This window comes from Leptonotus elevatus, chromosome 11, assembly GCF_054856555.1.
Source record: "Leptonotus elevatus isolate MCC_2025b chromosome 11, RoL_Lele_1.0, whole genome shotgun sequence".
NCBI lineage: Eukaryota > Metazoa > Chordata > Actinopteri > Syngnathiformes > Syngnathidae > Leptonotus > Leptonotus elevatus.
The window spans coordinates 14861237-14877214 of record NC_141249.1 but is presented as its reverse complement, the minus strand read 5'-3'; the positions used below and the strand labels follow the sequence as shown (position 1 = coordinate 14877214).

General features: G+C 38.9%; 1 protein-coding gene across 4 annotated transcripts; it reads right to left on the bottom strand.

The window, feature by feature from the left end:
• Positions 1-448: 448 nt before the first annotated feature.
• creb3l3a (cAMP responsive element binding protein 3-like 3a) lies at positions 449-10597 on the bottom strand. Of its 4 annotated transcripts, none has more exons than XM_086089404.1 (10): positions 10450-10597; positions 8298-8420; positions 7949-8195; positions 7654-7787; positions 5914-6024; positions 5734-5840; positions 3877-3945; positions 3610-3694; positions 2883-2976; positions 449-1082 (listed from the first exon to the last, which is right to left on the bottom strand). In XM_086089404.1, the coding sequence occupies exons 1-10, from the start codon at positions 10468-10470 to the stop codon at positions 778-780; spliced, it is 1296 nt and encodes a 431-aa protein (XP_085945530.1). In that variant the 5' UTR covers positions 10471-10597; the 3' UTR covers positions 449-777. The 4 variants fall into 4 exon arrangements, with proteins under 4 accessions (XP_085945530.1, XP_085945531.1, XP_085945532.1 ...); XM_086089405.1 differs by having other exon boundaries at positions 7949-8192; XM_086089406.1 differs by having other exon boundaries at positions 8298-8417; positions 10450-10587.
• Between the last annotated feature and the right edge of the window lie 5381 nt (positions 10598-15978).

Here is a 15978-nt window from a genome sequence, read left to right as displayed (position 1 = left end):
TCGTGAGTTAACTATTGAAGTTATGCGATTAATTACAATTAAACATTTTAATCGCCTGACGCGATAAAAAAAGAAAAGATTATAAAAAATTAGCAGCGTAGGGCGATTAAATCTTTTAATTGTAATTAATTGTATGACTTCACGAGTTAACTTGCAATTAATCACTAATTTTATATCTGTTCGAAATGTAATAAAAAAATCTAGGTTTTCATACTCTCGTTAACAAAAAAAAAAGTTAAACTAATAGAAATAGTTCAAATGAATATTTGACGTCTATAACCGTCAATGGTAGTAAATGAGTTAACATCTTCCGCATCGTCCTCAAAGTTTATCATACAGTAAACTTCAACTGGGAGTGCGCACCTGGCTTCTTGTTTGGAGAACTGCTAGTGAGAGAAAGGAAAGGTGCTAAGAAATACTTTAAAAAGTGTTTTAATATATTGAAAGCATATAGGAGGCGTAAAACTATACAAAAATGGTTTTATATGATTTGTATATTGTTGATTTTCATGTGTGGATCTGGAGCACATCCGCCATGATAAAGGTAATTAAGAAATTGCCCTGTGATTTCCCACTGCCGGTATCACTTATGACTTGAAATGATGCAAGTTGACATGCAATTTCAGTTTAACAATCGGAAATGCACACACGGATACAAAAGAATATCGCAAATGAGGAAACGGCCAAACAAGACTGCGGATACAGAATCTTCACGACATGATTAAACAAAAAAAAAAAAAAATGCTCGATGACAATTCAAAGCAATCAAAGATACTTTTACATGTCATCAGCGTTCGGCGGCAAGCCGGCGGAGCGTTTCGGATCCAAAGTCACCGTGGCTATGTGGCCGCTAACCGGGTCCACGTGGAAATGGCCCAGGCTCTCCTCCTGGCTCCGGTTCGCAGACATGGCATCCAGTTCTCGATTCAGCTTCATGTTCCCCATCAGGGTGGTGATTTCCAAACCCGGATCTCCTGGGAAATGCCGGCGCGCTGACTTGGATTCGTCTTGGGCGGGCAACGGTGGATCAATAACGTGCAGCACACGGGAGGCCTGCACGTTCTGCAGGGACCGTGACTGGACTGTGAAAAAGTAGAGATGAAAAAAACACAGGTGGTAAAGCGGATTATTCCAGTTTCTGGGCTGGCGTCATGTTAAGCAAACTAAATGCATATATTTCTAATTAAACAATAATGAAACGAGCGCACAGTGGAGTATAAATTGCCGTCAAGTTGAGTTCTCCCTTAGTTACAAATGGTAAAAAGAAAATCCTGGACATGCATAAAATTTAATTCAATTTGATTTATTTTTGCCCTCAGGCTTCCCCCTCTCCACGCCATATAGCACATAAAAATGCTAGCAACATGAATAATGTTCCGAATCCTCATCACGGTTAAGGGTGAGGTGGAGCAATCCCAGCTGACATCGGGCAAGGGATGGGCTACAGGTGGACTAGCCGCCAGCCAACCACAGGGCACGTACTATAGAAACACAACCATTCCTATTCACATTCAGGCCTACTGACAATTTAGAACAGGAATGTCAAACTCGTTTTTGTCACGGACCACTATGTTACGAGACTAAGTGTAATTTCTGCAGAAATTGCGTGGAAATGCTGAAAGCTGAATGCTAATAGCTGAATGCTAATAGCTGAATGCTAATAGCTGAATGCTAATAGCTGAATGCTAAGCTGAATGCTTATGAAGTAAATTGAAAGATAAATTATGTGAAAATTACAAAGTATTAATTGTAGTTGAAAGATAAAGTAATAAAAAGAAGTTAAGAACACTTGAACCCGGGAGGTGTGAATTATTGAAGTAAGTACCCTCCATTCATTTAGATGAAATGATATCCAACGGAAAAAAACATAATAATCACTCAATAGCGCCACCTAGGCATGCAGTAGCCTCCAAGTGGAACTATGATAGTCAGTTGATATACATGTATATCGCCTAGCATAAGTGCCACGGATATATTTGCAATGGGGTGGCACGGTGGCTGACTGGTTAGCACGTCCGCCTCCCAGTACAGAGGACGTGAGATTGAGTCTGGGCTGGGTTTTCTCCAGGTACTCTGGTTTCCTCCCACGCACCAAATTGTCCATAGGTGTGATTGTGAGTGTGGATGGTTGTTCTTCTCTGTGTGCCCTGCGATTGGCTGGCAACCAGTTCAGGGTGTACCTCGCCTACTGCCCGAAGTCAGCTGGGATAGGCTCCAGCACCCCCCACGACACTTGTGAGGATAAGCAGTTAAGAAGATGGATGGATATTTGCAATGTACAGTCGGAGGTGGGATTCAAACCCGTACCCTCCTGGTTACTGGACAAGGCAATTTACCAAATGTGCCATTGAGCAGTATCAGCTTGTGGAATTCTGCACATTTTTATAATTGTAAAATACTACTTGATCTCAGTCTCCACAAATATATGCATTATTATTAATTTTATTACTGCTAAATTTTGACGTGGACGTGTCTGCTGCGTTGCGACTGGAATTCCTCCAGTACATGCTTACCAAGGGGTATTAATCGCTCGTTAAAAAAAATTGTGGCATTAAATAAACTTTAACTCAAAATTAACGCACTAATTTTGACACCCCTGATCCTTAATGATAATGATTTTTGAGAAAATATTATCAGTAACTAATAATAAAGTATGGATTTTAACAGAACATTGCAAACATTTTGATTGAAATGATTTTGAAAATTGACAGGAAACCGACAGACGGCTGAAAATCTTTCCCCGGGGGGCCACATGTCACCTTTAACGGTTAACTCTGGAAGGTGGTGGCCGCAGTGGGTTGGGGGCTGTCACTCACAGGGGGCTTGGCTCAATTGTCAGGTGGGTGCACGCTGGGAGCTATTTACCACTCAAGGTTACTCACTTCTTACTGGGCTGAAGTCTCCTTGGCTGACTTTGGTGTCAGCGTAGGGCTTGAGGCTCGGGAAGAGGATTAGGGAGACGGACAGCAAGAGCACCTAAGGGGGATAAAGAAGTCAAAAGCAGAGGAGAAAGGGGGCGGAGAGGTAAAAAAAAAGAAAAACACTGCTTATATGTTTGACTTAAAATGCATGAATTTGTTAATTAGACAAATAAATTCCTCCCTCACAAAGAAGCCTCAATTTTACTGAGGCATTGTGGGAATTTCCGTGAATTTCATTTTAAAATGCCTTCACTTGAATCCTTTATTTATGTAGTTATTTAATGATAGGATTATCCATTACTCTAATAATTGATTACCCTAATAATATACAGCAAACACTGTGGCAACATGTGCTTCCCCAGTTGACACGATAATGTATTCAGTGACTGGGCTCTGACACACATCCATATTCATTAAAGCCCAAATTTCAAATATTTTTTCCCTCATCATTGCCCTGGGCGGCGCACGCCACGCTGTGCTACGGCGCTGATCAAAAACTGAACATGGCTTCCATTCAAATAAGGAGCTTTTATACTTGAGGGTTGTGCTTATTTTATGTCTTTTGAGATGTCTTGTCATGATTGGCCTTTATTTGGCTCATACACATTTTGACTTGCTGTCAGGATGATTTTTCTTCTTCTTCTTTTTTTTTTTTTAAAACGCTGCATCTTGGCACATGAGTTCATACCAGCACGCATGTCCCAGTCTGGGCCGGCTTGTTAGAAGTATTCATGACCAGAGCTTGGAGCCGGCGCAACTGTTCCATTAGTGAACTGTGGAGACAAATTCATGAAAAAATAATTATAAAGAAGACAAGACCATAACAATTTTTTGTGTGAGGAATGGAGGGCAAAGGAAGATGTAGGCGCAGTTGGGAAGTGTATGACTCTAGGATTACAGCGCGAGTGCTCACACACAGATGGCAAAAGAAGAGTCCCATTTTAAAATCTCTCACATGTTACATTTCTCCAGCTGAGACACTTTCCTCTGCAGCTCCTGGTTATGTGCGCTGCATGCAGCCATTCTGAAAACATACAGAGAAAGATTACAAGCTTAAGCTAGGAGCACCCTTGCGCTCAAAATTGGAAGGCGTGCCAAAGTACACAAACAACACATTTACTGGTTTAATTAGAATTGGCACGTCATCATATTGAATTTATGAGACCAAGACAACGGCAAACAATTAATCAACAGTACCTCGACATTGTGAGGCTTACGAGGAAGATTATGCAGGGCATCACCCACATCACCAATGACAGAGGCAAGCTTCTGTGAGAACTGATGCCATGCTGTGTGGGTGACTTGGTTGTTTACCTTTACATGAAGTCAAGATTTAGGTTAAGGTCAAAATTCCAGATTCTGAAACATTCGGGATAACCCGTTTGCATGCGTGAGCCGACAGAGTTACTCCCGAATACACGGTCATCATGCTCAATTGGAAAACCCGATCAAAACCACGACGCGCACACGCCATTAACAAATAGACGTTATAATATATTCATGTCAATCACCGCGCTAAATAAAATAGTCGGTTTCCTCCTTGCTCTAAAAGTGTGTTTCATGTTTATTTACCTCTGCTTGAGTATTTCCGGTGGACTTATATACACATATAAATGTGCGTATCAATACACACTGAGCCAGGAAATAAGTGGAATAGAGCATGCAAAGAAGGAAAACAAATGCCCCATTCGATTGAGGTATTCCGAATGCGTTAATATGAACAAGAATTCCGGTTCGAAAAAGGGAAACACGAGTGTTATAATTGGGTTTATGCGTGTGTTTACATGATCTTTCAAAAAACTAATTTAGCCAATATTCGTGTTGTGGAAGGGTTTTTGACTGCATATAAACATACTCGCTGTTACTGTAGTAAATCCCCTGGTCCTGATGGGTTACCTCCGAACGTACACCGACAAATACGATGGTGTCTTCACTAAAATCTTCAACCTGTTCCTGTCACAAGCCGTCGTCCCTCCATGCCTGAAGTAGTCCATTTGAATCCTCTTCGTCAAAAAGCCAGCTGTGGTCATCTTCAATGACTCACACATGATGAGGTGCTTTGAGAGACTAATCTAACGTCACGTCATACTTTTCAAACCTTACTTTTGCCTTCAGGGCAAACTGCGCCACCAAAGATTGAGCCACAGACGCATAGATTTCAATTACTATTCTTTCTGAGATCCTGGTGGAGAACCTGAGCATCTCAGAGATGAGGAAAGGAGGCTGTTGGAGTAGTATGTAGTTCACAATTTTGCATTAAACATCACAAAAACAAAGGAATTAATTCTGGACTCTAGGAAGAATGCTGTTGAACCACTCCCACTCATAACAGGAAATATGTCACAAGATTTTGCTCGTTCAGATTCTTGGAGGTGCACATCTCAGATCTTGGAAAGTATACTGTACTTTATTAAAATTTTTTAAGCCATTATAATTTTATGCACAGTTTGAACATTGAATTCAGTCTTTTGCGTACCACTAGAAATAGTCCTTGTACCACACAACTTTGAGAATCACTAAACTAGGCAATTATTTAAATACAAATGAAAGTGGGGAGGCGGGCGACAATAATTTGTGTTGATTTCGCTATTTTCTGCAAGGCCTAGGCTCAACCTGTTGTGAATTGTGAGGGTTTACTCAAGGTAACTGCCTCAGGAGACCAACAGAGATTAAAATATAAAAAAGAAAAAGAAAATACAGGAGATTGGCAAATAGTGAGGAGCGATGAAAAGCACAACAGAATTTTAGTAATTCTACTGCTCAAATGCTCACAGCAACGTATGGAAATGTGATGTGTAATTGGAAATGTTACCTGCTCTCCAGTCCATCAATATACTCTTTCTTCTTTTTGCGGCTCTCCTGGGCCGACTGCTTATTGCGAATCTTTCTGCGTATTTTTTTCAGGATCCTTTCTTCATACTGATAGGAAAAGAGAGAAATTCCGAGGGGAGGGGTTACAAGTGGTATGAATTATTTAGCTGTAATAACAAACCTTGGTGAGTGGCAGTTGGTTGGGCAGAGTCACGCCCTCCTTGGCGAGGAGCTTCTTCTCGTCTTCATTGAGAATCAGTTCTTGAATGGACTGTTGGAAAGGCTGTGGAGGCTGGAGATGAGACGGGAATGCAAATGTGTGATTCAGCAGCAAGGCCGCTTGATTACATGTCCTTGCTGCCGTCGCCCTATTACACCTTCATTTCAGTCTCCCCGCAGCCTCACAAGGAGCACTTGCCACTTGCCGCCATTGCTTTCATTTAGCTTCTAACCCTCTAAAAATTAGAGTGTGACGAGCCAAGCGGCATTCTGCCACTCGCCTTAATCAACAGGGCTGGAAAGCTTGAATCTATAGAAATTTCTTGACTATTCTCGTGTCTGAATAATTTAAGATAAAAAGGGCTGAAATAATTCCAATATTAAACAAAAACACTGGCCTGCATCTACTGATCAATACTTTTGTTTGACAGTGACTTAAATTTACTGAGGGGGGGGGGGGGGGGTCGTATGGGAATGATGAGACCAACTGACAGTTCACTTTTAATCAGTCCATGAGCAGAGGCTAAAAATAGTGTAGTGTAGTTGGCGCTGCAAAACTGTCCATGTGTTCTTGAAGAAAAGTCGTGCTGCAGTCGATGTAATGGTGCAAGCTGGAAAATTACTATGTTGATCCGACATGAAAGAATAATGCAAAACAGCCACTCAGTAAGACTTGGGGATTTAAAAAGTAATAAAGGTTAAATCAAAAGAAAACACTAAACTTTCATGGTTGGCTGTCAGAGGCAAAAACAACTTTGCCTCGGTCACTCCGAGTATTGAATACTTATTACGCTACCAAAACATGGAGCGCTTTGTTAAGTCGTTCTTAAAACATTCAAAACAAGAATGCCACTATTTTTTGTTTGTTTCCAAGCGATGTTGCGCACCTTATCCTCAGCCAATAAATTTTAATAATTTGTGATCCAGACAATAATTGCAAAAACAGTGACTATAGAAGCTGCTTAATAGCAGTCTCCTGTCTTTGCAGTCACATAGTTTTAATATCCTGAGTGGGTGTGTCCATGAGAAGTAATTTCTGTTAAGTTAGAATGCTATTGGTGCTATGTTAGCTTAGCGAGTGCTACGTGTCGATTTATGTCCATAAATAGGGATCCCATTTTGTTATTTTGTCCACCTTTAACTTTTCTTCGGTAATATCCACATATCTAAAGTGTCTAAATTGTCTAAAAAAGTGGACATGCTATGAGTAAAGTTCCAACAATAGATTATTCATGTCCAATAACTGTGTGAACGGTAACTCAGGAACTGCCAAAGGCAACAAAACAACAAGTAATGATTATTGTCTTTTACTCAGTAAAAATGACTTCCGTTTGTTTATATATTTTTTTCGACAGGCGACATATTTTGTGGGTCCTCCATAGCTGCAATTACATCATGTTAAAGCAGCTGGAGAGCGATAAGTTACAATATTGAGAGTAACGCAGTTATTTATATTAGTTATCTTCACCTGGAGTGTATCCATGGGAAGTAAGTGGCGCTAAGTTAGCATGCTATGCTAAGTCCGGTGCTATGTTATCCTAGCCTTAGCGAGTGCTACGATTTAAGTCTAAAGGGCTTACATTGTGTTATTTTTCCACCTTTAAGTGACGTTTGGTAGCACTCATGTATCTTGTAACTTTTAAAAGCAATTAATCCGTTCAGTAACTAAGCTACTTTTTAAAGGTGTATTTGTCTCACTTACCGGCTCAGTTGTGGCGCTCAGCAGCAGAGCCTTAACAGTCAGGGCCGAGCCGGAACACGGTGGCGCTCTGTTTACGTCTGAAGAATATTGTGGATATCTCGGCCTGTCCGGGGGTAGCTCGCCCTCCCACATGTCTTCACAAACACACACGAGAAAAATAACAAACAAACAATGATACACATAGTGAAAATGCAAAGAGCTTCAGTGGTATGTACTTTACTTAATACACCCCTAACACCATCACTAAGGGCTGTAGACAAGTCCACCACAATCAATGACATAATAAGTAGCTCACTGGGTTTGATGGACACTTGGGCCTCCAAGTCTGCTTTGGCCTGTGACTTCAGACCCAAACAATGAAGATCGCCGGGGGGGCTCTCAGCTCGCTGGGGGCTATCCATCTGGTCCGAGGGCGGGTCCTCGCTGATACCGCTGTCGCTCGGCGAGGGGGACCAGAGCGGCGAGTCCGACACTGATTCGCCTCCACTCAGGAGGGCGTTGAGGAAGTCGGCGTCCGCCTGTTCAGCCAGCTGGAGCATCTGCTGGGGTGAAAGGTGTTATTGTTTTTCTTGTCTTTTACACTGCGGAGATGATGATGGTAAGAAGATAAGTGCTATTTGTAGATGATTGGCAGGCTTACGCACATTTGGTTCCTGCACAGGCCAGTGGTGCTGCTGGCTGCCATGTTGTCCCGCTTCCTCGTGCCGGAGGATTCCATCATTTTGGTCAAACAGCCAATCGAGTAGCTCCATACCATCATATGCCTGCTGTCATCATGATATTTACCTTAAACATTTCTTGACAATAATATGTTACATGTGACCTCCCTAGTCTAAATATGACATTCTGATTAATATTACATTTTGGAATATGAGTTATTATGAAGCAAAATACAGCCATTTTTATCCATCTCAGCAGGCGGCCATCTTGCCCCTTTCTGTCGACTGAAGATGACATCACAGTTGCTCAGGGATCAGGCAACGACCAATCACAGCACACCTGTTTTCTGAAACTGAGCTGTGATTGGTTATTACCTGAGACCTGAGCAACTGTGATGTCATTTTCACGCGGCAGCAAGTGGCAAAATGGCCGCCTTCTGATATTGATAAATACTAACACAATATTAACCAGAATACCATATTTAGACTAGTGGGGCTGCAAAGAACATATTGTCAGTAAACGTTTGCAGTTTGCTGCTGGTGATTAACATGAAAAAACACACCTTTGTTATTATTTTTGTCCATTTCAAGTTATCATGAGCTGCACATTCTAAGTCCAATGCAAGGGCAGAAAGGTATTATTAGAATCAAATTTTCATTTTTGTGACTGCAGTAGTCACCCGTGTAGTGATGATACCAGCTGTATCATGATATTGCATAATTTAGGACAAGGGGTGTATATACAGTATGTAATAGCTTTGATTAACACTGTCAGAAGGGCAGTCCTTGATCAATGTTCTTTATTGTGGTTGTTTGTTGGACGATATCAACAGTATCATGATATCACAAGATCCTATACCTCAAATTCTATTACAAAGAAAATGCTCATTTTAAATATACACTGTATAATAGGTATTCATCAAATAATACTATTATTGTTTTTTTTTAAGTTAGAATCACAAACTACCTTATAATATGTCATCCTGCTATTTGATAGTAATACTATAATAGTATCAAGGTATCACAATGGGATGTGATGAAATCCTATCCTAGAACTACATCAAATATTTGAAAATTTAAGCTCAGTTTTGGTTGCCAGTATCAGAGATTTAGTCATTGGAAAAAATGCAAAGTGTGGGCGATAGTTTGATTCTGACAGTAACTCATGATGCATTGTCAAGTCATGTATATTTGTATAGCGCTTCATCAGAAAACAGTCTCAGGACTTCACAAACAGAGAGCTGATACGTTTTAGCCATAGTCACGTGCTATTTAATCAATAGTGTCGCAGTATCACTGGATTAAAAAAAACTGTCGCAAAAATTTGAATTATGATGTGTCTTTTCTGACTCAACCTTAATATGTTTATCATTGTCTCTGTCATTGGAATTGCAGAGTAGCCCGTGTTATGTTGTGATATTCTGCCAGTGATAGCAGCAATATCAAGATATCACAAGATCCAATGCAAGAGCTGAATCTGAAATTCTTCCTTAACAGAGGTGATGATTCACAGTTTTGATTGACTCTCAGATAAAAGTATGTCACAAACAATTTATTACGGATGTCGTGTAGGTGGGATTGCGATCATTTATTATCCTGTTTTGCCAATGATAGTATTGCGCAATATCACAAGATCCAATACTAGATTGATCAATTATCAGCGAGCTTGGCCATTCACAGTGCAACACAAATGTTCTCACAACAATAGTCAAGTCATCTTTATTTATATCATATTAAGAGTTGTAACCTATCAATTCAAATACAGGTATTCATTACGCCCCATATTTTGCCCATAGTTAGAATCACAGGTTAACATTATTACTACGATATTTTTATACAAATAGTATCACACAATCAGAAGATCCAAAAAAGAGAGCGACATTAAAAAAAAAATCTGTTTTTAACGGTGTTAAAAATCATGGGAAATTCTCCATACTTTTGACCCTTGACAATATGTATATTTTCTGATATATGGTTACCTGGAGAGAAAACAATATATGTCATGATAACGCTACTGTATAATGTCCCACCCACTAGTAAATATATTTAAGCGAAAGACTTTGCTCTTTCTTACAACTTAACCGTCAGTCAGAAGTTGAACCCACCAACAAATACTGAATTGAATGACAGTATTTACCTGATCAGGGTAGTTCTCCATAGTTTCCCTGCTCGGGTGGTAAACCGAGGAGGCCCCCCAAGACGAAAAATCCCAGTCACGATAGCCGGATTTTTTGAGAAGCTCTGTCGATGAAGACTTTCTATTGAATCACTCAGCTGCTCTTGTTGGGTCCAAAGTTGAAACTCCAACACAGCACACCCAAGCCCAGTCAGCCAGACTGCTTGGCCCCCATTGGCCCAGACCAGATAGGATCTGATTGGTAGCTTAAGCACACAGCCGCACAGCTATACATCAGGAATGCATCTGCACTTGAGGATATATCACACATTGCAGAGACCAAAGTCTGTGGCTTCTCTTATTTTGGTAGCTTATTGACATGCAGCCCTTTTTTTTTTTTAACCTTTGCCATACATTTGACAGACAATAGAAATGCAATAAAAATGGCTCCAGTGAACCGCAGTACTTTGAACAGTAAAAGTTCTCAAATCACCAGTGATTTATAAAGCAATTTGAGAGAATACTGGATTCTGATTAGAATTGTGCATCAGCAAAGCTTGAGGGAATAGCACAAAGTGTCCTATGATGGAGCTAATCAGTGTTGATGAGGCTTATAAGAAAGCTGCTGCACAAAGTAGTAAATCAACATAATCAGTGTGCTGGGATTTTAGAAGATAGAAAAATTGCTTTGCTTCTCTGCAGATTTTGATTTGACTTGAGAGGAACAAGTGATGTAGAAAAAAAGGACAATCACAAATCCGTTTTTTTTTTTTTGACTTGAGATACAAGCAAATTTGAAATATGCGTGTGCTTAAGACCCCGACAACTAGATGGCAGCGACAACACAACACCCACACACACACAAACACACAAAAACAAAATATTTTCTATAAAACACAGTGGTGGCTGGGGGGCAAAAAGTTTTAGCCACACACATGCACAAAGTGGCAAACTATTTTTTGCAATCCCTCCAAAAAGACAAACATGAATCAACAGCCTGACAAAACAGTGGAGCGGAAAAAACATAACCTCCTTGGCAGAGGTAGAATTTAGAGGGAGCAAATGCGTGTTTCCATATTTAACTTCAGAATGTTGCCAGAACACGTAGGAGGCGGCAGCAAGTGTCACCAGATGATATGAACATGGAGGTCATAGAATAGGCCTGCAAGTAAGTGAACATGGGAATAAGCAAGATGTTCCCGCACAAAGCGAGAAGTCACAGTGTCATGCCTGGGCTAGTTGAGCCATACAAAAAAGAACATTGCGTAATTGCTTGATTATCTTTCAGAAGCTAGTTCCAAAGGGCTCTGCAATAACTGCACAAGATCGAAATGAAAGCACTGCTTTTAAATGAAAAGCTTAATTCAAGCAAAAAACGGTTTGCAGCACAAAACGTATAAAAAAAAAAGAAGAAGATATTTAGTATGAACGGTATGCTGTATTTATTTATTTATTTGTTTAATTGAAGGTCGGTGCATGTTCTAAACTGGCTGGATTTGTAAACATTAGAGAAAGTAACACAACTCTTCAACTCAGTGAGCATCTAATGCAGTGATCAAAGTGTGGTATACCACACTGTATGAATATATTCATACAAGTAAGACTATCGAAAAGAATCACTGCTTAAGTACAGTTCAGTTGTATTTAAATGTTATTGTTGTTTTAAATTCGCATCTAATCTTTCAAAATTGTTTGTTTTGCAGCATTTATTTAGGTCAGATTTGTTTATTTTATGTGAAATTAATTTTAATTGACTCATATTTAAGTACAGTTTTGTTTTTAATTATCCTATTTTATCTATCTATCTATCTATCTATCTATCTATCTATCTATCTATCTATCTATCTATCTATCTATCTATCTATCTATCTATCTATCTATCTATCTATCTATCTATCTATCTATCTATCTATCTATCTATCTATCTGGCAAGCTAGCAAGCTACTGTAGCCTATCTAGCTAGCTATCATCGAGCTATTAGCTAGCTAGCTATTCCTCCACCTAAAAGACAACAAATAGACAAACATGGTATCCATTTATTGTGTCTGCCAGGCATCAAGCAGATTTATTTTTATTTTTTTAAACTTTATTGCGTTTTATTATCCAGTGTGGTGTCAAACTCATATTAGCTCAGGGGCCGGATTTGGTTAAATAATAGTATCTAACTTAAAACAATTGCCGTCAATTACACGCAGATTTTCGCTATTTGTGGGCCAGCCCTAAATTACGGAGCTTAACTGTAATTATATTGTTCCCAAAAATAACACAAATGCAAATGAAACACTTTGCCTGTATGAGTTCTGGACGTATTAAATCTACCTGTTTTTGTCATATGTATTTGTGTTACCAGTAATTGAATTTGTGTCTAATTTAACACGTTTATGTCAGTCTATGATTTATTTTATTTTTTATTTTTTTTTAAACAAACATTAACTTTAGGTTGTGTATAAAATAATGAAATCCAAGTTGCCTTGCTCATCTGAGGACTGCTTGTGAAATTCTTACTTTACAAAATCGTCTGATGGGCAAGATTAAACCCCTTTGCGGGCTTGATCTAATTGATTCTAATGATAAACGATGGTTAATAACATCATCAAACAACCAAAGTAGCTTCCATTATAAACACCTACTCTATTAGATCAGTGATTCCAAACCACTGAGCTGCGGCACATTTTCATCAGGTGTTAATTCTACTATTAAACTCAATCTGTTTGAAAATCCAATTTTATTTTCTGCGAATATTGTATCTTTGTTCATCAATCTATTCTAGTGATGTATAGTGACAGCCAGTGCAATTTAATTCACGGCATTCATTCGATGGCAGACGGTAAAATTATCATCCGCATTCCCTTGTCGCCATTCATACAACAGAACAATATGATCATCTAAATGTCACATACTGAGTAAGTACATCATTTTTTCAATACTGTGCAGAATTTTTATCTTTGTCTTTTTCCACACTTCGTAAATATAAAATATGCTGAACTATGTTATTTAAATGATTATTTTAACCTCTAAATAAAACGCTTGCTCAAATCAGTGCGGCGTTATCATGGACAGTATGAGCCGGGCTGTATCCAACGCTCAGGAGAGATCTTTCTTTCCAAATGTAAGGTCAGCAGGTTGACTGCGTTGTGAAATGCTCATTGAAAAGTGTCTGGAAGGAAGCAATCGGGCATTTTTTTTTTTTTACTTACTACAGCACCATTTACAGTGTATATACTGTCTCACTTCCTCAGGGAATCTTAACGGTAGCTAAAAGCGGTGGGGGGGGGGGGGTTGGGATCATGCATAATGGCTCTATTGTTGGCTGAGTTGTCGATAATGACTTGATATGACATTTGACAGCGAGCTCCCAATTCGCCATCAGAGCATCACTCCCTGTGTCGTTTCATCCCTGATATGTAAAATGAAGGTCAAATTCTGAAATATGCTAACGAGCCTTTTGGAGCCTTTGAAAAACAACATCACGCTGAGATGTAGAGATGCTGAGGCCCAAATGCCATTCAATACCCAAAATGCCAGTCTGACAACTGTGCTGCGCTCTTAAGACCTCTCAGGTGCGCGACCTTGATGGGAGAATTCCCAGTGTGTCATTTGGAACATCATCTGGATGTACTCGAGTACTGTCGTGGTTTTCAAATGTTTTACGCCAAGTACCACCTCAAAACATACTTGTCTCTCCAAGTACCACTATAATAAGCAACATTAAACTAAACGTGCATAGCAGTTGACAGACACACTTCTGGATGTACCCAATTACTTTTTAAAAGTTACCAAAGTACTCTTAAATGACTGAAATACTCCCTAAAAATAACCGAAAAATTCACCAATACATATACACATATATATGCTTTAAAGTTACCAAAACACACTTAAATCTACTGAACTAATATCTAAAGAATAACTTACGCACAAATATACTCAAATACTTCTTAAAAGTTACTGAACTGTGCTTACATTTAGAGAAATACTCCTCAAGTTACCCAACTGCACTACTCCTTGTAGATGTACATAATATAACATATAACTTAATTCAATGAAATATTCCCTAAAAGCAATTTAAATACACTTAAATCTACTGAAATACTCCATAAAAGTAACCCAAATACTCCTAGACATATTCAATGTCTTCTTAAAAGTTACCTGATACTGCCAAATATACTACCAAGAAGTAACCTACACACTCCCAGATATACTGAAATACTTCTTTAAAGTATGCTTATGTTAAATCTTTAGAAATACTCACCAAGTTACCCAACTACTCCTAGTTGATGTCATATGATATTACTTAAGTTACCTAAATGTGCTTAAATAAACGGAAATACTCTTTAAAAGTTTTCTAAACATTCTTAAACCTACTAAAATGCTCTCTAAAAGTTACCCATTTACAGTAAGTACTCTTAGGTCTAGTCAAAAGCTTTTTCTTTTCTTTTTTTTAAAACCTAAATACACTTAAATCTACTGTAATACTTCCTAAAAGTAATCCAAATAGTCATAGATATACTCCAATACTTCTTAAAAGTTAAAGTATAGGTACATTCTGTAAAAAAAAAAAAATATTATTCCAAATGTATTGCACATAAAAATTTTATACAATTTGGACCTTAATAAATTGAAAATAAACCATTCAAAATGATGAAATGCAACTGTATTGTGCTTAATACAATTTATAATACAACTGAACTCTACCTAACAAATACTGTATACTGTACTGGATAAAAAAAAGAAAAAAAAAGTTGAAGCCACAATATGACCATTTTGTAGTTTTAATTCAGGGATTTATGTACCCATTCTTTAAAATGCATTCTCTCAAATAAAGATATCTTCTTGAGAGAAAAAAGTTGGCATAGTCCTAGCATATGCTATGCGTTAGCAATTCAGTAAATAAACACCTCATTCTCCAGACCCGTTTCATGGTTGGTCGATACAGAATCCATACGTCAACGTAGCCCACTTCTCCGAGCAAGAAAAGGAGGAGGGAGGAGAGAGGGGAAGTGGCAGTAAAACAGGCCAAAATCCAGATGTCAGAGTGCGAGGCAGAACAAAACATGTCCCGCAATTCGATCGATCTTGCAGACATATGATCACAGAGTCCGATTGTGTTATGCTGTGAGCTAGCTTCAATGAAAATGTAGCTACATACATTTGAATTAGCCTGTCAACTAGCGTGGGCAACAGAAGGATTCTAAAAAGCACACAGACACACACAATGACACTGTTGCACACACAAACCCTGTCTATCAATTTTCACCATTATTTCCAGCGCTATTCATCCACTTTCCACCCCCCCCCCCCCAACACTTTATTCAATCTCTTGCAAATGCACTGTTACATTTTTCTTTGCTCTTGGTGTATAGCATTCATATTTTCCACCACCAGCTTCTTTTGTTTCGTTGTGTCGAGCGGTGTCAACGAGTCTCTAAAGTGTCAGCAAGACTGCATATTTTTCACAGTGAGTCATCAAGGCATACTTGTCGTGATCATATAACACTTGTCTAATCAACTATTCTCCCATTTGCTTTTTTGTAATATCAGCGTCAGCGATCT

Excerpts from the sequence above, each read along its gene's own strand:
- creb3l3a (XM_086089404.1), bottom strand. The coding sequence starts at position 10,470 with ATGGAGAACTACCCTGATCAG. Across the intron at positions 6,025-7,653 it reads TGAGCGCCACAACTGAGCCG|CCTCCACAGCCTTTCCAACA; the intron begins GTAAGTGAGACA and ends TCTCATCTCCAG. Across the intron at positions 5,841-5,913 it reads ACCAACTGCCACTCACCAAG|TATGAAGAAAGGATCCTGAA; the intron begins GTTTGTTATTAC and ends TTTTCCTATCAG.